The sequence below is a fragment of the Oncorhynchus tshawytscha genome, linkage group LG02 (assembly GCF_018296145.1).
Source record: "Oncorhynchus tshawytscha isolate Ot180627B linkage group LG02, Otsh_v2.0, whole genome shotgun sequence".
Lineage (NCBI taxonomy): Eukaryota > Metazoa > Chordata > Actinopteri > Salmoniformes > Salmonidae > Oncorhynchus > Oncorhynchus tshawytscha.
Genome location: NC_056430.1, coordinates 15490115 through 15516180, shown reverse-complemented (window position 1 = coordinate 15516180; position 26066 = coordinate 15490115). Strand labels below are relative to the sequence as shown.

General features: G+C 44.1%; 1 protein-coding gene across 1 annotated transcript in view; it reads left to right on the top strand.

The window, feature by feature from the left end:
- The window catches only part of uba7 (ubiquitin-like modifier activating enzyme 7), an 83619-nt gene that overhangs the window by 40183 nt on the left and 17370 nt on the right, over positions 1–26066 (top strand). The window contains exon 21 of the mRNA XM_024383013.2: positions 5739–5930. Within this exon, the coding sequence (XP_024238781.1) occupies positions 5739–5930 (192 nt within the window). The remainder of the gene's footprint in view (positions 1–5738; positions 5931–26066) is intronic.

Below are 26066 nucleotides of genomic sequence, written 5' to 3'. Positions count from 1 at the left end.
ATCTCTAACCCTAACTCCTATCTCTAACCCTAACTCATAACCCCTAACTCCTGTTTCTAACCCTAACCCCTAACTCCTATTTCTAACCCTAACTCCTAACCCCTAACTCCTATCTCTAACCCTAACTCCTAACCCCTAACTCCTATTTCTAACCCTAACTCCTAACCCCTAACTCCTATTTCTAACCCTAACCCTAACTCTAACTCCTAACTCCTTTCTAACCCTAACTCCTATCTCTAACCCTAACTCATAACCCTAACTCCTGTTTCTAACCCTAACCCCTAACTCCTATTTCTAACCCTAACTCCTAACCCTAACCCCTAACTCCTAACTCCTATCTCTAACCCTAACTCCTAACCCCTAACTCCTATTTCTAACCCTAACCTTAACTCCTATCTCTAACCTAACTCTAACCCTAACTCCTGTTTCTAACCCTAACTCCTGTTTCTAACCCCCTAACCCCTAACTCTAACCCTAACCCCTAACTCTAACCCTAACTCCTATCTCTAACCCTAACTCTAACCCCTAACTCCTGTTTCTAACCCTAACCCCTAACTCCAGTTTCTAACCCTAACTCCTAACCCTAACCCCTAACTCCAGTTTCTAACCCTAACTCCTAACCCTAACCCCTAACTCCTATTTCTAACCCTAACTCCTAACCCCTAACTCCTATTTCTAACCCTAACTCTAACTCCTAACTCTAACTCCTAACTCTAACTCTAACCCTAACTCCTAACTCTAACCCCTAACTCTAACCCTAACTCCTAACTCTAACCCCTAACCCTAACCACTAACTCTAACCCTAACTCCTAACTCTAACCCTAACTCCTAACCACTAACTCTAACCACTAACTCTAACCCTAACTCCTAACTCTAACCCTAACTCCTAACTCTAACCCTAACTCTAACCCTAACTCCTAACTCTAACCCTAACTCCTAACTCTAACTCTAACCCTAACCCTAACTCTAACCCTAACTCCTAACTCTAACCCTGACTCTAACCCTAACCCTGACTCTAACCCTAACTCCTAACTCTAACCCTAACTCCTAACTCTAACCCTAACTCCTAACTCTAACCCTAACTCCTAACTCTAACCCTAACTCTAACCCTAACTCCTAACTCTAACCCTAACTCCTAACCCTAACTCCTAACTCTAACCCTAACTCCTAACCCTAACTCTAACCCTAACCTAACCCTAACTCCTAACTCTAACTCCTAACCCTAACCCTAACTCCTAACCCTAATCTAACCTAACCCTAACCCTAACCTAACCCTAACCCTAACTCCAGTTTCTAACCCTAACTCCTAACCCTAACCCTTAACTCCTAACCTAACCCTAACCCTAACTCCTATTTCTAACCCTAACTCCTAACCCCTAACTCCTATTTCTAACCCTAACTCCTAACTCTAACCCTAACTCCTAACCCTAACCCTAACTCCTAACTCTAACTCTAACCCTAACTCCTAACTCTAACCACTAACTCTAACCCTAACCCTAACTCTAACCCTAACTCCTAACTCTAACCCTAACTCCTAACCTAACCCTAACCCCTAACTCTAACCCTAACCCCAACTCCTAACCCTAACTAACCCTAACTAACCCTAACTCCTAACTCTAACCCTAACTCTAACCCTAACCCTAACTCTAACCCTAACCCTAACTCTAACCCTAACTCCTAACTCTAACCCTAACCCTAACTAACCCTAACTCCTAACCCTAACTCCTAACTCTAACCCTAACTCCTAACCCTAACCCTAACTCCTAACTCTAACCCTAACCCTAACTCTAACCCTAACCTAACCCTAACCCTAACCCTAACCCCTAACTCTAACCCTAACCCTAACCCTAACTCTAACCTAACCCCTCTAACCCTAACCCTAACTCTAACCCTAACCCCTAACCCTAACTCTAACTCTAACCCTAACTCCTAACCCCTAACTCTAACCCTAACCCCTAACTCCTAACCTCTAACCCTAACTCCTAACCTCTAACCCTAACTCTAACCTCTAACCCTAACTCCTAACTCTAACTCCTAACCCTAACTAACTCCTAACCTCTAACCCTAACCCTCCTAACTCTAACCCTAACCCTAACTCTAACCTAACTCCTAACCCTAACCCTAACTCCTAAATCTATCCCTAACCCTAACTAATCCTAACTCCTAACCTCTAACCCTAAACACCTAACTCTAACCCTAACCCTGACTCTAACCCTAACTCCAACCCTAACTCCTAACTCTAACCCTAACTCCTAACTCTAACCCTAACTCCTAACTCTAACCCTAACTCCTAACCCTAACTCTAACTCTAACCCTAACTCTAACCCTAACTCCTAACTCTAACCCCTAACCCTAACCCCTAACGAAATCTAACCTAACCCCTAACCCTAACTCCTAACCCTAACCCTAACTCCAACTCTAACCCTAACTCCTAACCCTAACCCTAACTCCTATTTCTAACCCTAACCCCTAACTCCTATTAACCCTAACCCTAACCCCTAACTCCTATTTCTAACCCCAACTCCTAACTCTAACCTAACTGGCTTCCTAACTCTAACTCTAACCCTAACTCCTAACTCTAACCCTAACTCCTAACTCTAACCCCTAACTCTAACCCTAACCACTAACTCTAACCCTAACTCCTAACTCTAACTCTAACCCCAACTCCTAACTCTAACCCCAACTCCTAACTCTAACCCTAACCGCTAACTCTAACCCTAATTCCTAACTCTAACCCTGACTCTAACCCTAACCCTGACTCTAACCCTAACCCCTAACTCTAACCCTAACTCCTAACTCTAACCCTAACTCCTAACTCTAACCCTAACTCCAACCCTAACTCCTAACTCTAACCCTAACTCCTAACTCTAACCCTAACTCCTAACTCTAACCCTAACTCTAACTCTAACCCTAACTCTAACCCTAACTCCTAACTCTAACTCCTAACTCTAACCCTAACTCCTAACTCTAACCATAACCCCTAACTCTAACCCTAACCCCTAACTCTAACCCTAACCCCTAACTCCTAACCCTAACCTCTAACCCTAACTCCTAACCCCTAACTCTAACCCTAACCCCTAACCCTAACTCCTAACCTCTAACCCTAACTCCTAACCCCTAACTCTAACCCTAACTCCTAACCTCTAACCCTAACTTCTAACCTCTAACCCTAACTCCTAAATCTATCCCGAACTCCTAACTCTAACCATAACTCCTAACCTCTAACCCTAACTCTAACCCTAACCCCTAACCCTAACTCCTAGCCTCTAACCCTAACTCCTAACCTCTAACCCTAACTCCTAACCCCTAACCCTAACTCCTAAATCTATCCCGAACTCCTAACTCTAATCATAACTCCTAACCTCTAACCCTAACCCCTAACTCCTAACTCTAACCCTAACCCCTAACTCTAACCCTAACTCCTAACTCTAACCCTAACTCCTAAATCTATCCCGAACTCCTAACTCTAATCATAACTCCTAACTCTAACCCTAACCCCTAACACCTAACTCTAACCCTAACCCCTAACTCTAACCCTAACTCCTAACCCCTAACTCTAACCGTAACTCCTAACCCCTAACTTTACCCCTAACTCCTATCTCTAACCCTAACTCCTATCTCTAACCCTAACTCCTAACCCCTAACTCCTAACCCCTAACTCCTATCTCTAACCCTAACTCCTAACCCCTAACCCTACCCCTAACTCCTATCTCTAACCCTAACTCCTAACTCTGACCCTAACTCCTATCTCTAACCCTAACCCCTAACTCTAACCCTAACTCCTAACCCCTAACTATAACCCTAACTCTAACCCCTAACTCTAACCCTAACACCGAACTCTAACCCTAACTCTAACCCCTAACTCTAACCCCTAACTCTAACCCTAGCTCTTAACCCCTAACTCTAACCCTAACTCTTTTCTCTAACCCTAACCCCTAACCCCTATCTCTAACCCTAACTCCTATCTCTAACCCTAACTCATAACCCCTAACTCCTGTTTCTAACCCTAACCCCTAACTCCTGTTTCTAACCCTAACTCCTAACCCTAACCCCTAACTCCTATTTCTAACCCTAACCCCTAACTCTAACCCTAACTCCTATCTCTAACCCTAACCCTAACCCCTAACTCCAGTTTCTAACCCTAACCCCTAACTCCTGTTTCTAACCCTAACCCCTAACTCCTGTTTCTAACCCTAACTCCTAACCCTAACCCCTAACTCCTGTTTCTAACCCTAACCCCTAACTCTAACCCTAACTCCTATCTCTAACCCTAACTCATAACCCCTAACTCCTGTTTCTAACCCTAACCCCTAACTCCAGTTTCTAACCCTAACTCCTAACCCTAACCCCTAACTCCAGTTTCTAACCCTAACTCCTAACCCTAACCCCTAACTCCTATTTCTAACCCTAACTCCTAACCCCTAACTCCTAACTCTAACTCCTAACTCCTAACCCTAACTCCTAACCCTAACTCTAACTATAACCCTAACTCCTAACTCTAACCCTAACTCCTAACCCTAACCGCTAACTCTAACCCTAACCCTAACCCTAACCCCTAACCCTAACCCCTAACTCTAACCCTAACTCCTAACTCTAACCCTAACTCCTAACTCTAACCCTAACTCCTAACTCCTAACTCTAACCCCAACTCCTAACTCTAACCCCAACTCCTAACTCTAACCCTAACCGCTAACTCTAACCCTAACTCCTAACTCTAACCCTGACTCTAACCCTAACCCTGACTCTAACCCTAACTCCTAACTCTAACCCTAACTCCTAACTCTAACCCTAACTCTAACCCTAACTCCTAACTCTAACCCTAACTCCTAACCCTAACTCCTAACTCTAACCCTAACTCTAACCCTAACTCTAACTAACCCTAACTCTAACCCTAACTCTAACCCTAACTCTAACCCTAACTCCTAACCCTAACTCCTAACCCTAACTCCTAACTGTAACTCCTAACTCCTAACTCTAACCCTAACTCTAACCCTAACTCTAACCCTAACTCTAACCCTAACTCTAACCCTAACTCCTAACTCCTAACTCCTAACTCCTAACTCTAACCCTAACTCTAACCCTAACTCTAACCCTAACTCTAACCTAACTCTAACCCTAACTCTAACCCTAACTCTAACCCTAACTCCTAACTCCTAACTCTAACTCCTAACTCTAACTCTAACCCTAACTCTAACCCTAACTCCTAACCCTAACTCCTAACCCTAACTCTAACTCCTAACCCTAACTCCTAACTCTAACTCCTAACCCTAACTCCTAACTCTAACCCTAACTCTAACTCTAACCCTAACTCCTAACTCTAACCCTAACTCCTAACTCTAACCCTAACTCCTAACTCTAACTCCTAACTCTAACTCCTAACTCTAACCCTAACTCTAACTCTAACCCTAACTCCTAACTCTAACTAACTCCTAACTCTAACTCCTAACTCTAACCCTAACTCTAACCCTAACCCTAACTCTAACCCTAACTCCTAACTCCTAACTCTAACCCTAACTCCTAACTCTAACCCTAACTCTAACCCTAACTCTAACCCTAACTCTAACCCTAACCCTAACTCCTAACTCTAACTCTAACTCTTAGCGAAATGTCCCCACAAATGCCCCCCCTCTCACTTTTCTTTGTTTTACTATCCTTGTGAGGACTTCTGGTCCCCACAAGGATAGTAAAACCAAACACACACTCTTTTAACTGGAGCTTCTTTCTCCCCTCATCCACAGAGTAAGCTGATCGCGGGTCGCATCATCCCGGCTATAGCCACGACCACGGCTGCGGTGGCAGGTCTGATGTGTGTGGAGCTGTACAAGCTGGTCCAGGGCCACAGGAAGATCAGCTCCTACCGCTCAAGCTACATCAACCTGGCTGTCCAGTACTGTGTCCTGTCAGAGCCCCTCGGGCCACAGCGCTTCACAGTGAGTGACCGGTCAGCACACACACACACAGTGTAAAGGGATGAATGCAATTTTTTTTTTTACAGGAGAGGGAATTGAACTGACAGTATTTACATTGCTAAAATAGAATAAAACAGAGACTGTATTCAGTCTGCCTCTTAACTGCTACTGTTACTTCAGCATTTAGGCCTAAATCTGTTCCGCTTTATAAACAGAGAGTTAGTTCCAACAGTGAGTGACTGCCCTTAGTGTAAGAGACTACAGCTAACCTGAGAATCCACGGCCCATAAGGGATGGGTTAACTCAGCTCAGTCTAATCCGAGAGGGTGTTTGCATCCAGGTAAGGCAGGGAGTAACTGTACACCCCCCACCCCCGCACCACCCTGCCTGGAGCTGTGTTTGCACAATCCAGGAGACCTTCAATGCACAAAGGCACCCAAGTGTGAAGCAAGAGAATAGAGCAGAAGCAGAGAAAAGAGCAGAGAAAAGTGTGCTCTAAGAAGAGAGAGCTTTCAGGACCACATCTCCAGTTTGCTTCAGATGTAATGCCTGGCTTATTGTGTTCTATGGAACAATGGCCACACTGGAACCTAGAACAAGAATGGGCACTTGCCAATTAGAAAGCCAAACAGAACTCTGGGTCTAGTTCTGGGTCATAGATTGGGAGGACGCCCGATGATGAGGTAAGGTGACGCCCACAACGCCCTCCTTCCCTGTCCCAGGATAGCTCACCTCTGGAAGGGTCTGACCCGGGAAGCGGGCATCTTCCTCCCGTAGGCGCCCCCAAATCCCGACAGTACAAGGGTTGTTGAACTGTACACTGTCCTCTTGCTCAGTTCAGACCAACTCTGGCCTCTCTTGGTTTGGTATGCTAAAAGCTTGTTGAGCAGTTAGGTAGCTATGGCAATATGTAGGCCTGTTTATGAGACCTATGGGAGCATATGAGGCGGGGACAGCACAGACATAATGGCCTTTTGTTATGATTAATGTTGGAAATCATGTTTCACCAGTTCTGTGTAGGGAAGTTCTGTTTTTCCTCTTGTACTTGTCCCTTGTCCAGACATTCCAAACCTAGTCAGAACTGCATGGAAAAAAGTTGATTCACCGTGAATGTTAGCAGTCATGCAGTGAGAGCACTTTAAATAACTAGAACCTAAAGATTTATAACACACTGCAGAGATGAGGGGGACAATATTTTCCAGACCCCAACTGTTCAAGTCTATTTTTTTGTGGCATCAGCATATATTTTAGTTCAGCTTCTAAATAAGTATCCTCATGTCTCAATGCACAGGAAGCCATCCAACTGCAGCTAATGACTGGGCTGTGCGGTGCTGAGCTGTATGTACTGTGTTGAGCTCTCTTGTTGGGCTGAGCTGAGCTGGTCTGTGCTGTCTTGTTGGGCTGAGCTGAGCTGGTCTGTGCTGTACTGTGTTGAGCTCTCTTGTTGGGCTGAGCTGAGCTGGTCTGTGCTGTACTGTGTTGAGCTGTATTGTTGGGCTGAGCTGGACTGAGCTGTAATGTGTTGAGCTCTGTTGTTGTGCTGTGTTGAGCTGGACTGAGCTGTAATGTGTTGAGCTCTGTTGTTGTGCTGTGTTGAGCTGGGCTAGTGTATGGCTGACTAAGTAGGAGTGAAGGAGCCACGTAGGCCAGAGTAGACAGAATACAGGTCTCCAGATGGGGAGAACACAGAGGCGTGTTAGGTCTGGGTCTGGGTGGACCCCGATGAATTGAGGCTGTTCTGAGGGCAAAAGGAGGGTGCAACTCAATATTAGGAAGGTGTTCCTAATGTTTTGTATGCTCAGTGTATATTGTACACACACACACACACACACACACACACACACACCTGTCTTCACCAATACACTTGTGTTCGCAGTGTCCAGAACACACAAATGGTAAGAGGTGTTCTGATCCTCATACAGTCTCTCCTCATGCTCCCCACCCCTCCCAAATGGTCGCAACTTGTGTCTCAGTCAGACTGGAAACTGACTAAAGAGAACAAATGTCACCTAATTTCCTCCATTGCAAAAAAAAACAGGCTTACCTTGCTTTTTGTGTTGGAATAGTTTTGCTGAAATATGGTGATGCAGACTAACACTCTGCCTCCTCTTTTGTGTCCATGTTTCCTGTATGTACAATAGAAGCAAAGCAACTTGATTATGCCAAAATTGATAGTATCTGGGTTTATGGACATTCATAGCATAGTGGTCATCATGATCATGGCACGTGAGTGACCTCTGAACCCAAAGGTCCCAGGTCAGCCCTCCTGACAGGCGGGGAGGGAGGATGTTGTTTTATGTGAGGAACGTGTGCGTGCATCTCCCCTAGTCCTCCTGAGAGTAGACTGGGTTAACGGAAGGCCCAGACAGACCTCAGCTTCCTGTGGGTTTGTTTTCAATACTTCAGCTCATACATACTTCTGTCTGCTGCTTCCTTTCCTGTCTTTAGGAATGACATGCTCTCACATACAAGCTTACCTCACTCCAGTCACTGTTCTCAAAGCACATTGTCAGTCAACCCCCCCTCTTATCATAGATATTACTACTTTAAAATGGCGAAGGTGTTTGATAGCCTCTCACCTTGTCCGAGGCAAAGATATGAGGATAGCCGCTCCCTTTCTCCTGAGTGTTGTAAAGGACAGCTGCCCAGCTAGCCTGTTGGAAGGTGTGGCCAGAGCCATCTGGAGGGAGTCCTGGGGTCTGGTTACCTCAGCTCACCTTGGCAGCCTTTGTGTGCTAGATGGAGGAGATGTGTGGGAGGAGGAGGTGTGTGTGGGGGGGAGGAGGAGGTGTGTGGAAGACAAGCTGTCAGGCCAGATGGAGAGATGGCAACATGAAGGAGAAGTGCATGGGGAAGCGTACAGTCTGCAGCACCAGTAATTAGGTAGAGAAATGATTTGTATACGTTATCCGGAGGAACAAGAAAAGATACTTTAGCAAATACACTGTTAATAAGGTCATACGAATGTTTATATTCTTTGTATACACTAGCACTCTGCACAGTGTATTTATTATAATTATACCTGCTTTTACAATGTTTTGTTCATAAACAAATGTTTCATGAACACATTGATAAGTATCAAGATTTTGCCTCTTCGACACAGCGCTGAATCGCAGCTGGACCACATGGTCTGCTTTAGTCATTGCTGCAACATGCTACTTTATCATTTTCATCTCAGCCTGTTTCCCTGCCAGACTAAATATCCTTCAGGATTATTGCCGATTTTATTAGTCTGCTTTTGAAGTGAGTGCAGGCGTGCAGCTGTTACATCTCACTGGTGATCTGACAACTATCAAGGGATCAACTTACGCATGCATGGATGTAGACCACCCCTGCCATGAGATCAGTCAGCTTTTTATATCAAATAACTGGACTAGAGCCTTAAATGGGTTTGGTAGTCTGTTAGCTTGACCAGCAGATAACCTCATCTTTAGATATTTTGTCTGCATGCCACAGTCCTCCTTCTCTACAGAAACATGCTCTGTGCATATAGAGATATCAGTCTAGGAGAAAGAGAGATTGTACACAGTACCGATGAGCTAAACGTTGGCTAAGAGAAGGCCTGCAGTGAAAGCCCCATATAAATGGACCATTAACATCTGGCCACGGAGACTGGTAGATGGTTATTGCAACCATAAAGGTGATATAATAAACTCAGCAAAAAAAGAAATGTCAATTTTTCAGGACCCTGTCTTTCAAAGATAATTCGTAAAAATCCAAATAACTTCACAGATCTTCATTGTAAAGGGTTTAAACACTGTTTCCCATGCTTTTTCAATGAACCATAAACAATTAATGAACATGCACCTGTGGAACGGTCGTTAAGACACTAACAGCTTACAGACCGTAGGTAATTAAGGTCACAGGTATGAAAACTTAGGACACTAAAGAGGCCTTTCTACTGACTCTGAAAAACACCAAAAGAAAGATGCCCAGGGTCCCTGCTCATCTGTGTGAATGTGCCTTAGGCATGCTGCAAGGAGGCATGATCTGCAGATGTGGCTAGGGGAATAAATTGCAATGTCCGTACTGTGAGACGCCTAAGACAGCGCTACAGGGAGACAGGACGGACAGCTGATCGTCCTCACAGTGGCAGACTACGTGTAACAACAGCTGCACAGGATCGGTACATCCGAACATCACACCTGTGGGACAGGTACAGGATGGCAACAACAACTGCTCGAGTTACAACAGGAACGCACAATCCCTCCATCAGTGCTCAGACTGTCCACAATAGGCTGAGAGAGGCTGGACTGAGGGCTTGTAGGCCTGTTGTAAGGCAGGTCCTCACCGGCAACAATGTTGCCTTTGGGCGCAAACCCACCGTCTCTGGACCAGACAGGACTGGCAAAAAGTGCTCTTCTCTGACGATTTGTGGTTTTGTCTCACCAGGGGTGATGGTCAGATTCACGTTTATCATCGAAGGAATAAGCGTTACACCGAGGCCTATACTCTGGAGCGGGATCGATTTGGAGGTGGAGGGTCCGTCATGGTCTGGGGCGGTGTGTCACAGCATCATCAGACTGTGCTTGTTGTCATTGCAGGCAATCTCAATGCTGTGTGTTAAAGGGAAGACATCCTCCTCCCTCATGTGGTACCCTTCCTGCAGGCTCATCCTGACATGACCCTCCAGCATGACATTGCCACCAGCCATGCTGCTCGTTCTGTGCGTGATTTCCTGCAAGACAGGAATGTCAGTGTTCTGCCATGGCCAGCGAAGAGCCCGGATCTCAATCCCATTGGCATGTCTGTGACCTGTTGGATCGGAGGGTGAGGGCTAGAGCCATTCCCCCCAGAAATGTCCGGAAACTTGCAGGTGCCTTGGTGGAAGAGTGGGGTAACATCTCACAGCAAGAACTGGCAAATCTGGTGCAGTCCATGAGGAGGAGATGGACTGCAGTACTTAATGCAGCTGGTGGCCACACCAGATACTGACTGTTACTTTTTATTTTGTTCAGGGACACATTATTCAATTTCTGTTAGTCACATGTATGTGGAACTTGTTCAGTTAATGTCTCAGCATCTAGTTATGTTCATACAAATATTTACACGTGTTAATTTTTCTGAAAATAAACGCAGTTGACAGTGAGAGGATGTTTCTTTTTTTGCTGAGTGTATAAGGTTTTTTTGTTGTGAATACACTTTTGGTGCAACTGAAGTGGTGTATTTGTCTGTAACAATAGCGTGCTTTTTTGCTATTCTAAAACAGGAAATGGGGCTTAGCTGGCTAATAGCCATACTTTGGCAATAACAAAATAACAAAATGCCTGCACCTTTCCCCAATGCCCCTAGCATCCCCCTTCATCCCCAGGGACTGTGGGTTTTAAACAGCTGTTTCCCCCTACTGTTGTTGTCCTCTATATAGATAATTAAGACCCTATTCCCACTACAAGATTTGAAAGAGAATTCTACTTTTCAATTCACATGACATCCTGGCCTACCTTTCGTTGTGGCTGGCAATGCCACATTGTTGGTCCACATCTCAAATTGACCGTAAATATCACAGTATGACAAACCTTTCTTCTAAAACATATTACACTGTTAAATAATGCAACAAATCCATATTACACTCTTGAATAATGAAACAATTCACAAGCATGTATGTGCAGACAATTAAATGGTTTATTTTCTCATCTGAATGCTACACTCATTACATTTTAGCTTCAAGACCAAAGCACAGAGTTGTATAACAGGCTTCATCAAGTGACGTTAGCCTATAAATGTAATGTCATGTTTTTATAGCCTAAAATATGCCCATTTATTTGTGTTCTAAGAAAATGTGAATGATCAAATTGGGTTTAAATTCACACTTCGGGTGGCTAAGTCACCAAGGCATTTTTTTATAAAAAATGATTGACTGGAATGAATCAACACAACAGTGATGACATACTGTATGAGTGTTATTTATAGTTACAGATGCAAAGGCCTACATACAGCGAGCTCAGCCCTGTTAGTGTTATTGTCCAATCGCATTTGTCTCTTTGTCCGTTTAAAGGGTTTTAATGTTGTTTATAAAAGCATGTGACCTGATTAGAAAAATGATCTGGTCCCATCATAGCCCATATAAAACATGTTTTTACAGCTGAGTTATTACTATGTCATATGCTACAACTAGGTCCAGAGTTGGTTTGGTTAGCCTACTACCAGATCAGGAATAACTCTGGGCCCCGGGAAAATAATTCCCCCCACCGCCACCACTCTGGGACCTGTGGTGCCACCTCTGAAATCACCACACAATGTTACAAATGAAAAAACATATCCTATTTGTATGATGTACATTTTATATTTGTTGGGTGGTGGGGATGGGCTTCCGTAGTTTTACATGGCTCAGTGCAACCAGCAGCTTCTGCGACAATTTAATAATGTAACAGGCTGTTACTGCAATTTCATGTAAAACCCAATAAAACATTTCTTAAATATGAGGAAAATGTTTATATTTCAGCTGTTTCTAAAACATTGCTCTGCTATTACCATTTATACTGTAGGAGTGTTGGCTCACTAAGACATTTGTGTTTACACTGCCCTGCTTCAAGGAGGGCAACTGTTGGGCCGAGGGTTGTGCGTTACCTCCTGAGGTAGTGGTCGATACGACGTAGAAAGTACACACATTTACCTTTGAGTGATATGTGTAGTGGACTGTATTTTTACGGAAAGTGTAGTAATGTACACTACCATTCAAAAATTTGGGGTCACTTAAAAATGTCTTTGTTTTTGAAAGAAAAGCACAACAGTGAAGAGGCTTTTCCGGGATGCTGGCCTTCTAGGCGGAGTTGCAAAGAAAAAGCCATATCTCAGACTGGTCAATAAAAAAAAAGATTACGATGGGCAAAAGAACACATACACTGGACAGAGGAACTCTGCCTAGAAGGCCAGCATCTCGGAGTCGCCTATTCACTGTTGACGATGAGACTGGTGTTTTGCGGGTACTATTTAATGAAGCTGCCAGTTGAGGACTTGTGAGACGTCTGTTTCTCAAACTAGACACCCTAATGTACTTGTCCTCTTGCTGAGTTGTGCACCTGGGCCTCCCACTCCTCTTTCTATTCTGGTTAGGGCCAGTTTGTGCTGTTCTGTGAAGGGAGAAGTACACAGCGTTGTACGAGATCTTCAGTTTCTTGGCAATTTCTCGCATGGAATAGCCTTCATTTCTCAGAACAAGAATAGACTGACGAGTTTCAGAAGAAAGTTATTTGTTTCTGGCCATTTTGAGCCTGTAATCGAACCCACAAATGCTGATACTCAACTAGTCTAAAGAAGGCCACTTTTTTTGCTTCTTCAATCAGCACAACAGTTTTCAGCTGAGCTAACATCATTGCACAAGGCTTTTCTAATGATAAATTTGCCTTTTAAAATTATGAACATGGATTAGCTAACACAACGTGCCATTGGAACACAGGAGTGATGGTTGCTGATAATGGGCCTCTGTACGCCTATGTAGATATTCCATTAGAAATCAGCCGTTTCCAGCTACAATAGTCATTTAGAACATTAACAATGTCTACTCTGTATTTCTGATCAATTTTATGTTATTTTAATGGGCAAAAAAATTTGTTTTTCTTTCAAAAACAAGGACATTTCTAAGTGACCCCAAACGTTTGAATAGTAGTGTAAGTGTGTAATGTAAAAGAATAGGAGGCAGCCCTCGTCAGCCCCACAGAGAGACTCTGAGTATCGCTTTCCACTAAGTGTTGATGGTTTTCACTAGGGGTTCGGGCATGGGTCATAACATTTGGAGAGCACTGAAACGTGATGCTGTGATCTCTGAGATTGACATGCAGAAATGCCACGTCCAACTCGAACTAGCTAACTTTCCTCACGTTTCGTTCTTCTCTTTCCTGGCATTTATGTTTTCTTGGCACATTTATTGATATTTGTGGTTTAGAACTGCAAAGGGAGTGTTTAAACTTCACAATAAAGTTTAATGTGCCTCTTTAGTGTAATGGTAGTCGCTGGTCACATTCTTGCCCGTTGGATTCATTTGATATGACCTAGAGGGAGAAAAGGGCTAACACTCAGCTTCTAGAGGGAGAATAGAGCTAACACTCAGCTTCTAGAGGGAGAATAGAGCTAACACTCAGCTTCTAGAGGGAGAAAAGGCTAACACTCAGCTTCTAGAGGGAGAATAGAGCTAACACTCAGCTTCTAGAGGGAGAATAGAGCTAACACTCAGCTTCTAGAGAGAGAATAGAGCTAACACTCAGCTTCTAGAGGGAGAATAGAGCTAACACTCAGCTTCTAGAGGGAGAATAGAGCTAACACTCAGCTTCTAGGGGAGAATAGGGCTAACACTCAGCTTCTAGAGGGAGAATAGAGCTAACACTCAGCTTCTAGAGGGAGAATAGAGCTAACACTCAGCTTCTAGAGGGAGAATAGAGCTAACACTCAGCTTCTAGAGAGAGAATAGAGCTAACACTCAGCTTCTAGAGGGAGAATAGGGCTAACACTCAGCTTTTAGAAGGAGAATAGGGCTAACACTCAGCTTCTAGGGGGAGAATAGAGCTAACACTCAGCTTCTAGAGGGAGAATAGAGCTAACACTCAGCTTCTAGAGAGAGAATAGAGCTAACACTCAGCTTCTAGAGGGAGAATAGAGCTAACACTCAGCTTCTAGAGGGAGAATAGAGCTAACACTCAGCTTCTAGAGGGAGAAAAGGGCTAACACTCAGCTTCTAGGGGGAGAATAGAGCTAACACTCAGCTTCTAGAGGGGGAATAGAGCTAACACTCAGCTTCTAGGGGGAGAATAGGGCTAACACTCAGCTTCTAGAGGGAGAATAGAGCTAACACTCAGCTTCTAGAGGGAGAATAGAACTAACACTCAGCTTCTAGAGGGAGAATAGAGCTAACACTCGGCTTCTAGAGAGAGAATAGAGCTAACACTCAGCTTGTAGGGGGAGAATAGAGCTAACACTCAGCTTCTAGAGGGAGAATAGAGCTAACACTCAGCTTCTAGAGGGAGAATAGAGCTAACACTCAGCTTCTAGAGGGAGAATAGAGCTAACACTCAGCTTCTAGAGGGAGAATAGAGCTAACACTCAGTTTCTAGAGGGAGAATAGGGCTAACACTCAGCTTCTAGAGGGAGAATATGGCTAACTCTCAGCTTCTAGAGGGAGAATAGGGCTAACACTCAGCTCTCAAATGTAATTGTCCAAAGCGTACTGCATTAATACAACCCAGAATTCCATATTTGATCAAAGTTCTGTTTTTTCAACCGAGCTCTCTTACACTATAAAACAGTCACGATATCCGGAGGTCCAGCAGGCTGGTAGTGTTACTTCAGTCAGTGTAACGGGTGTTGTTATCCGGACCATCTCTGGCCTGCGTGTTGATAGGGGTGCGGGGGGAGGAGAAGCGGGCCCCTAATGACGCCCCTGGGTGCTGTTAGCTGTAAGGTGAGCCGCTGACCCTTAAACCAGAGAAGGAAGGCGCGCGGAGCAGAAATGTGACCCTGCCCTGGCATCGATGGAGTGGGGAGTGAGGAGCCTAGCTAGGCGTTCAGATGTTGTCTAGCCGTCTGACTGGGCTGCCCTGTTCTGCTCTGGCTGGTGGTGTAAGCTTTCTAGGAGAGAATCGTTACTAGTCTGCCTGCAGCGGTGCTTGTCTGCTTTAGACAGCCCACATCATAGCCCTTCATCACCCCCCCACGTGTCCCCCTGCTGCACCCCGTCCTTGGGTTTTCTTACCATCCCACACTTCCTTCCTCCCATGGCTCTCCTCCTGACCCACCTTGCTCTCTCTCTCTCTCTCTTTCCTAATTGAATTAACTGTGTCAGAGCGGAGGAGGAGACAGCAGACTCTGGCTGACTCTCAATTCAATTCAATTTCAATTTAAGGGGCTTTATTGGCATGGGAAACATATGGTTACACTGCCAAAGCAAGTGAAATAGATAATAAACAACAGTGAAATAAACAATAAAAATGAAAAGTAAATATGAAACTGACTGTCTGTCTGTCTGTCTGTCTGTCTGTCTGTCTGTCTGTCTGTCTGTCTGTCTGTCTGTCTGTTATTATGTATATAGTGCTATTTATATTGTTGCTGTTTCTGATTTTTGTTTTAACTTAGTCTGATTTTTGTTTTAACTTAGTCCTGCATGTTGGAGCTCGGAGCCTAATATTTTCACCGTACCCTGCAATCAAACCTGAAACTCTGTACATTTGACTATAAACACTCTGAATCTCTGCCTGCCTGCATGCCTGCCTGCCCGCCCTTGCTGCAAAACTCCTTCATTCACTGCTCAGTTTGGAAGGATCTCATACTCATTATCTCTCATTGACTGCCATGACAATATGTCTGAAGTAAGAAATCAGGGGAGAGACAAGAATGTCAGCTCTTCAGTGTTGTTTTCCACATTGGATGGTGCTCTGTTTACACGTAGAGAGGGGAATGTTAATAGCTACCTAAATTGTGAGAGGCCGGGGCCATTTTTTAGATCACGGTACACATATACCACAGAAATCAAATGGGCTGGCTGAAAAGGAGAGATGGAGAGAGAGCGGGAGAGGTTTTTACCGCAGCATGTGCTTGGGTGTTTGTGTGCATGCGCCTGCGGTTGTGCGTATGTGTGTCAGCCTCCTTGCACTGTGCCATTAATTTTAAGGAACACTGTTGGGTGAACCTGATCTGTGGCTTCCAGCCCTCCTTAGGGAGACCCAGCAGCATGTAACTGTGTTGTGGAGCTGTAACTCAAGACTCAGGCATGAATAGCACTCACTGGATAAAGAATCATCTGTGAGGAACACTTCTGTTTTTCTTTTCTTTGTTTGGTTAGAGGGGGATTTTAATTGTTGGTTTCAGGCCTTATGTTTGAATTTGGGTATGTTAGAGCTTATTCATTGGCATTTGTCCACTACGCATGGCCGTTGACTTCATCATTGTCCTGTCTCACCCTGTTTGTCCACTACCCATGGCTGTTGACTTCATCACCCTGTCTCACCCTGTTTGTCCACTACCCATGGCTGTTGACTTCATCACCCTGTCTCACCCTGTTTGTCCACTACCCATGGCTGTTGACTTCATCACCCTGTCTCACCCTGTTTGTCCACTACCCATGGCCGTTGACTTCATCATTGTCCTGTCTCACCCTGTTTGTCCACTACCCATGGCCGTTGACTTCATCATTGTCCTGTCTCACCCTGTTTGTCCACTACCCATGGCTGTTGACTTCATCACCCTGTCTCACCCTGTTTGTCCACTACCCATGGCCGTTGACTTCATCATTGTCCTGTCTCACCCTGTTTGTCCACTACCCATGGCTGTTGACTTCATCACCCTGTCTCACCCTGTTTGTCCACTACCCATGGCTATTGACTTCATCATTGTCCTGTCTCACCCTGTTTGTCCACTACCCATGGCTGTTGACTTCATCATTGTCCTGTCTCACCCTGTTTGTCCACTACCCATGGCTGTTGACATCATCACCCTGTCTCACCCTGTTTGTCCACTACCCATGGCTGTTGACTTCATCACCCTGTCTCACCCTGTTTGTCCACTACCCATGGCCGTTGACTTCATCATTGTCCTGTCTCACCCTGTTTGTCCACTACCCATGGCTGTTGACTTCATCATTGTCCTGTCTCACCCTGTTTGTCCACTACCCATGGCTGTTGACTTCATCATTGTCCTGTCTCACCCTATTTGTCCACTACCCATGGCCGTTGACTTCATCATTGTCCTGTCTCACCCTTTTTGTCCACTACCCATGGCTGTTGACTTCATCATTGTCCTGTCTCATCCTGTTTGTCCACTACCCATGGCTGTTGACTTCATCATTGCCCTGTCTCACCCTGTGTCACAACTTCCACCGAAGGTGGCTCCTCTCCCTGTTCGGGCGGCGTCGTCGTAGGCGGTCTAGTAGCTGCCACATATCCCTTTCTTTTTTGTGTGGCTTTGTCTGTCCTGTTGTTCACCTGTGTATAGTTTGGGTTATTAGTAGGGTATTTAATCCCGACCTACCCTCTTCGTTTTGTGCGGGATTCTTTGTGTAGCTGACATTTGTTTGGGTTGCGTTTTGGTTTGTTCTGTTGAACAGGTGGTTTTTCGGGACTACGTTCCTGTTGTTTTGTGACTACTGTTGTGTTCCTGTTCTTTGGACTTGTAAATAAAACGCCCTTTCTTGCAATTCGCTCTCTCCTGCGCCTGACTCCACACCCACCTCTCCTAGGGAGAACTTGACACCCTGTTGTGCACTCCCCTCACTTCCCTGTCATGTCATCTTTGTGACAGGGAGTGTCACTTGGGCCTACTTGAACGTTTGTAGAAGTAGGATCACTCACCTGTGCAGATGTGGCTGTCTAATCTGGTGTGAGTGTCTTGTATTCCACAACCCATGCAGGGTACAATAGCCAGGAGATTACCAGTGAATAAAAAACAGCTCCTCTTTAGAGCTGGTCTGTGTGTTCCATGTGTTTAGTAAGTTCACTTCTCCAATTCATTTAGCCAGTAACATTATGACTTCAGCCCAAAAGCTCAGCATGCATACTCACTGTCAGCTAAACCATATAACCATGGGCTCCTCTATCTATTTTCAAATCATGTTCAATCCTCACTTCAAACAGGGAAGAAAGTTATAAACCCTGGCATGGTCTGGTAAAAGAGAGCAAGAGAGAGGGAGAGAGAGAGAAAGAGAGGCCTCGTCAAAGAGGCCCTGCTATCCTGGCGTCCGTCCAGATCTCTCCATACACATCACACCCTGCATCCCCGCTCTGCTCCAAAGGAACACTTAACTGACTAGTGTACTCTCCAATGCGTTGCCTCTCTAGCACCGTAGCTAGCTCTTCCATGTGGTTAGTTGGTTGCTGATGGTGGGTTTTCACACGACCGTTAGCTTCAAAAGACCACAGATGAAATTATTTTTACAACCTGGGCTAATGAACGTGGGAGCCCTGCTTATCCAGACTCCTGTACTCTACAACAAGGGTTCCCAAACCTTTTCACTCAGGCCCCCCTGCGTGTCAGGTCTATTTCTATGGACACAAGCACTGTTCATGACACAAACTGTTCACACACCTCATGTTGGTGGAGATAAAATGTTGCAGGTTGAAAGCTTATTTCCTGCAATTCTACACATTTTGTCATGGGGTGCAGAGAACATTTTGCAGTTTTTAGCTCATTTTCTTGCAATTCTGAACATTTTGCCATGTCTAATGTGTATTGATGTGATATTTGACTGACTCAAACGTTACAACAAAATCTATACGCTAAAAAACGTTAGTGTGACGTAATACACCGGGAGTCAGGAAGTAGTGCATAAGGTGATTTTGTTTTATAAAGAACCTATACAGATGAACAAACATGAGTGTACAGAACGTGAAAGACAACAATACTACCTAATGACTGATGTCAACTGAGGGCTAAAGAAAGGCGGAGTAATCACAGAGAAATGATGACCAGGTGTACGTCATGATGGGGAGCAGGTGTGCGTAATAATAGTTGCCAGGGCCGGTGGTTAGTAGACTGGCACAGTGAGCGCTGGAAGAAGGGATCACGAGTAGGCGTGACAGTAAGCTGATATGGGCTAGTTGATCTGGACATTTCTGACATAAATAGCTCTCTTAGGTATGCAATAAATTACATGAGGAGGATAACTGATGATGCACTACCCAATTTTGAAATTGCACCTTGTGCATTCTACTATTGCAACTTTCAAGAGTTCATTGAAAGAGTTTGTTTTTTTTTTAAATGGGGGGGCACAGTTTGGGAACCACTGTGGATCCACAAGACAAGATATTTTTACCCATGATTTTAACCATGATTTTAACCAATGACGTATGTAAACCCTGGATTGCTGATTCTATGTATTGGCCATTGAGAGGCTTTGAAGCCACCGGTCTGCCATATTGGCACTCCCCAATAGGAGCAGTCCTCCATAGGAATTAATGGAATTCTACAGCAGTGGAGGCTGGTGGGAGTAGCTACTGGAGGAGTGGCTCATTGTAATGTCTGTTTGGGATCCTTGCGGTCAATTTGTAGTCTACAAATTATTTGTAATTATGTTCCGGACCCCCGACCATCCGCTCAAGAAAAGAATAGGCCCACAGGTGTTGATGATCCCTGGTCTAGTGTTATGATTAAACAGATATTGTATACGCATGGACAAAAAACATACGCACAAACACACACACGGCAAGACTTACTGTATATGACAGTTGGTGAGAGGCCTCATGCAGTCTCACACTGATCTCTACTCCAGATGAGACGGATTACTCACAGACACACTCAGATCTCTACTCCAGATGAGATGGATTACTCACAGACACACTCTGATCTCTACTCCAGATGACACTGATTACTCACAGACACACTCAGATCTCTTCTCCAGATGAGACGGATTACTCACAGACACACTCAGATCTCTACTCCAGATGAGACGGATTACTCAGACACACTCAGATCTCTACCCCAGATGACACTGATTACTCACAGACACACTCAGATCTCTACTCCAGATGACACTGAATACTCACAGACACACTCAGATCTCTACTCCAGATGAGACTGATTACTCACAGACACACTCAGATCTCTACTCCAGATGAGACGGATTACTCACAGACACACTCAGATCTCTACTCCAGATGACACTGATTACTCACAGACACACTCAGATCTCTACTCCAGATGAGACAGATTACTCACCGACACACTCAGATCTCTACTCCAGATGAGACTGATTACTCACAGACACACTCAGATCTCTACTCCAGATGAGACGGATTACTCACAGACACACTCAGATCTCTACTCCAGATGAGACTGATTACTCACAGACACACTCAGATCTCTACTCCAGATGACACTCAGATCTCTACTCCAGATGACACTGAATACTCACAGACACACTCAGATCTCTACTCCAGATGAGACTGATTACTCACAGACACACTCAGATCTCTACTCCAGATGAGACTGATTACTCACAGACACACTCAGATCTCTACTCCAGATGAGACGGATTACTCACAGACACACTCAGATCTCTACCCCAGATGACACTGATTACTCACAGACACACTCAGATCTCTACTCCAGATGACACTGAATACTCACAGACACACTCAGATCTCTACTCCAGATGAGACTGATTACTCACAGACACACTCAGATCTCTACTCCAGATGAGACGGATTACTCACAGACACACTCAGATCTCTACTCCAGATGAGACGGATTACTCACAGACACACTCAGATCTCTACTCCAGATGACACTGATTACTCACAGACACACTCAGATCTCTACTCCAGGTGAGACGGATTACTCACAGACACACTCAGATCTCTACTCCAGGTGAGACTGATTACTCACAGACACACTCAGATCTCTACTCCAGATGAGACGGATTACTCACAGACACACTCAGATCTCTACTCCAGATGAGACGGATTACTCACAGACACACTCAGATCTCTACTCCAGATGAGACTGATTACTCACAGACACACTCAGATCTCTACTCCAGATGACACTCAGATCTCTACTCCAGATGACACTGAATACTCACAGACACACTCAGATCTCTACTCCAGATGAGACTGATTACTCACAGACACACTCAGATCTCTACTCCAGATGAGACGGATTACTCACAGACACACTCAGATCTCTACTCCAGATGAGACGGATTACTCACAGACACACTCAGATCTCTACTCCAGATGACACTGATTACTCACAGACACACTCAGATCTCTACTCCAGGTGAGACGGATTACTCACCGACACACTCAGATCTCTACTCCAGATGAGACTGATTACTCACAGACACACTCAGATCTCTACTCCAGATGAGACGGATTACTCACAGACACACTCAGATCTCTACTCCAGATGACACTGATTACTCACAGACACACTCAGATCTCTACTCCAGATGAGACAGATTACTCACAGATCTCTACTCCAGATGACACTGATTACTCACAGACACACTCAGATCTCTACTCCAGATGACACGGATTACTCACAGACACACTCAGATCTCTACTCCAGGTGAGACTGATTACTCACAGACACACTCAGATCTCTACTCCAGATGAGACGGATTACTCACAGACACACTCAGATCTCTACTCCAGATGAGACGGATTACTCACAGACACACTCAGATCTCTACTCCAGATGAGACAGATTACTCAGACACACTCAGATCTCTACTCCAGATGAGACGGATTACTCACAGACACACTCAGATCTCTACTCCAGATGAGACAGATTACTCACAGATCTCTACTCCAGATGACACTGATTACTCACAGACACACTCAGATCTCTACTCCAGATGACACTGATTACTCACAGACACACTCAGATCTCTACTCCAGATGAGACGGATTACTCACAGACACACTCAGATCTCTACTCCAGGTGAGACTGATTACTCACAGACACACTCAGATCTCTACTCCAGATGAGACGGATTACTCACAGACACACTCAGATCTCTACTCCAGATGAGACAGATTACTCACAGATCTCTACTCCAGATGACACTGATTACTCACAGACACACTCAGATCTCTACTCCAGATGACACTGATTACTCACAGACACACTCAGATCTCTACTCCAGATGAGACGGATTACTCACAGACACACTCAGATCTCTAATCCAGATGACACTGATTACTCACAGACACACTCAGATCTCTACTCCAGATGAGACGGATTACTCACAGACACACTCAGATCTCTACTCCAGATGAGACGGATTACTCACAGACACACTCAGATCTCTACTCCAGATGACACTGATTACTCACAGACACACTCAGATCTCTACTCCAGATGAGACGGATTACTCACAGACACACTCAAATCTCTAATCCAGATGAGACGGATTACTCACAGACACACTCAGATCTCTACTCCAGATGAGACGGATTACTCACAGACATACTCAGACCTCCTCTGTAGAACAAGGCTAGACAGGCCTGGAGGGTAGGAGACAGGCTTAAAGCTGCACTCCAGGCTCCTTTTCACCTCATTTATCACCTGATTTACTTAATAAAAGGCACATCTCAATAGGTGGTCCAGGTATGACATCACATGGCACAAGTGGGGGGGTGGGCCTTTCCTCTTTTGTCCTGTGTTGAGTCTCAATTGTTCCCGCAAGCAAGGGGCGGAGGATGACATCATATCAGACAGTCAGACCAACTCCTTTGATGGCCTATACCTTGACGTTTGCAATTGTTTGCAATATTGTTTTTCAACAGGAAAAGTAATTTTTTTAAATTGCTGGAATAGGACTTTAACAAAGGCCTTGCTCTTAAGGTTGTGGGCAGTTCACAATGTGTATTGCGTCTCATGTGTGTGTGTGTGCAATTGTGCACCTTAGGACACCAGTAAGTTGCTCTAAAGTTAAGCATGCATGGGCATAGGGTAGATCAAAATGGAACAACTTGTATGGAAAATACAATGTATATTTATTGGTCTTAAATTCCACATGAATTCAGTAGTAAGCAATTGGAAAAACCTGTAGGCTGTGGTTTCAGATGGTATTTACTTCTGCTAATGAGTAAACCTGGTGTGTTTATGCTGAGAGTTAAGAAAGTCTCATGAAATGACATACTTTAAATTACCTTTCCCCATGGATATTTCACTCATCAATTTAAAGCGGAGACTGAAGTAGCATATGTTGCATTGAATCACCAAGCTTTACAGCAGACCCAAAACATGAAATTGATGTAGGTATATATACGGAGTTGCAACAGATACAGAGTTTCTATATCCAATTTGCCCAGGCCAAAAATATGGATATTTCTGTGCATGTGCAAGATTTATTTTTTTACCTCCGCTGCCTACCTAGTGGCTGTTCTGAGTGCTCTGCTGCCTACCTAGTGGCTGTTCTGAGTGCTCTGCTGCCTACCTAGCGGCTGTGCTGAGTGCTCCGACGCCTACCTAGTGGCTGTGCTGAGTGTTCCGCTGCCTACCTAGCGGCTGTGCTGAGTGCTCCGCTGCCCCTCCCCCCACTTTGATCGCCTTTGTCTGGTCACTGGTGTAGCCTACAAACTTAATGTTGTACACAAAACTGTTGTAACTATTGCATTCCATGCGTCAGTAAGCATAAGCCCGATTTCATGTTATTTTTTTCATGAGGGGAGTAGGGAACATGCAGCTATTTATATACAAAATACATTATCGACATGTTCATACAAACTTGGTTGTCACTATTGCAAACATAAGCATGACACAAACAGACAGTCTAGCAATTGCATGTTCTCCTTACCGTAGCTGCTGAGTTACATGATTAGATATGTATTCAACCCACTGAGTCAGTACATATTAGAATCACCTTTGACAGCGATTCTGGGTACGTCTCTTAGAGCTTTCCACACCTGGATTGTGCAACATTTGCTCATCATTTGTTTCTAAATTCTTAAAAGCTTTGTCAAATTGATTGTTAAGCATTGCTAGACAATCAATTTCAGGTCTTGCCATAGAAAACTGTAACTCGGCCACTCAGGAACATTCACTGTCTTCTTGGTAAGCAACTCCAGTGTCGATTTGGCCTTGTGTTTTAAGTTATTTTCCAGATGAATGGTGAATTCATCTCCCAGTGGTTCAGTCTGGAAAGCAGACTGAACCAGGGTTTCCTCTAGGATTTTGCCTGTTCTTAGTTCCATTCCGTTTTGTTTTTATCCTGAAAAGCTCACCAGTTCTTAACAAATACAGGCATACCCATAACATGATGCAGCCACCATTATGCTTGAAAATATGGAGAGTGGTACTCAGTAATGTGTTGTATTGGATTTGCCCCCAAACATTACACTTTGTATTCAGGACAGAAAGTGAATTGCTTTACCACATTTTTTTGCGGTATTACTTTAGTTCCTTGTTGCAAACAGGAGGCATGTTTTGGAATAGTTTTATTCTGTACAGGCTTCCTTCTTTTCACTCGGTCAATTAGGTTAGTATTGTAGAGTAACTACAATGTTGTTAATCCATCCTCAGTTTTTTCCTATCACAGCCATTCAACTCTGTAACTGTTTTAAAGTCACCATTGGCCTCATGGTGAAATCTCTGAGCAGTTTCCTTCCTCTCCGGCAGCAGTGTTAGGAAGGACGCCTGTATCTTTGTTGTGACTGTGTGTATTGATACACCATCCAAAGTGTAATTAATAAGTTCACCATGCTCAAAGGGATATTCAATGTTTTTATTATTTTTACCGGTCTACCCTTCTTTGGGAGCCATTGGAAAACCTCCCTGGTCTTCGTGGTGAATCTGTGTTACAAATTCACTGCTCGACTGAGGGACCTTACACACAATTGTATGTGTGAGGTACAGAGATGAGGTAGTCATACAAAAATCATGTTAAACAATATTATTGCCAGGCTTGCCATAACAAAGGGGTTGAATACTTATTGACTCAAGACATTTTAGGTTTTCATTTTTTATTAATCTGTGAAAAAATTGAAAAACAAAATTCTACTTTTACGTTATGGGGTATTGTGTGTAGTAGGCCAGTGACAAAAAAACCCATCTACATTTAATCCATTTTAAATTCAGGCTGTAACACAACAAATTGTGGAAACAGTCAAGAGGTGTGAATACTTTCTGAAGGCACTGTCTGAGGTTCATACAGTGGAATGCAGTGGTTGGTTTTGATGTTTCAAGTTTTGATGTCACGTGCACTAGTTCAGGAAAATGGCTTTCTTAAAAGTTTGAAACCCAACAATGCAGTAATCAATAACAATGTAACACTAAAAATAACATAAGGTAGAACAAAAACACACAATAAATACAAATAAGAAGAACAGAAGAAAGTAAGTAAGTATAATATATAGAGGGTCAGTCAGTTCCAGTACCATATTTACAATGTGCAGGGATACTGGAATGATAGGTAGATATGTACAGTGCATTTGCAAAGTATTCATACCCCTTGACTTTTTCCAAATTTTGTTACGTTACATCCTTATTCTAAAATTGATTAAATTGTTTTTTCCCCCCATCAATCTAGACACAATACCCCATAAAAACAGTTCTTTAGATTTTTTTTTGCAAATGTATTAAAAATAAACTAGCATGTGCTCCTGCTAGTTAGAAGAGGAGAGCTGAGGACCAGTCAGAACAAACCTGGAGGACTGCTGTCCAGATACCTACTGGCTCAGAGGACTCTAGTGTGACTGTTGAGACAGACTTTGGGAACGGTTCCCAATCACA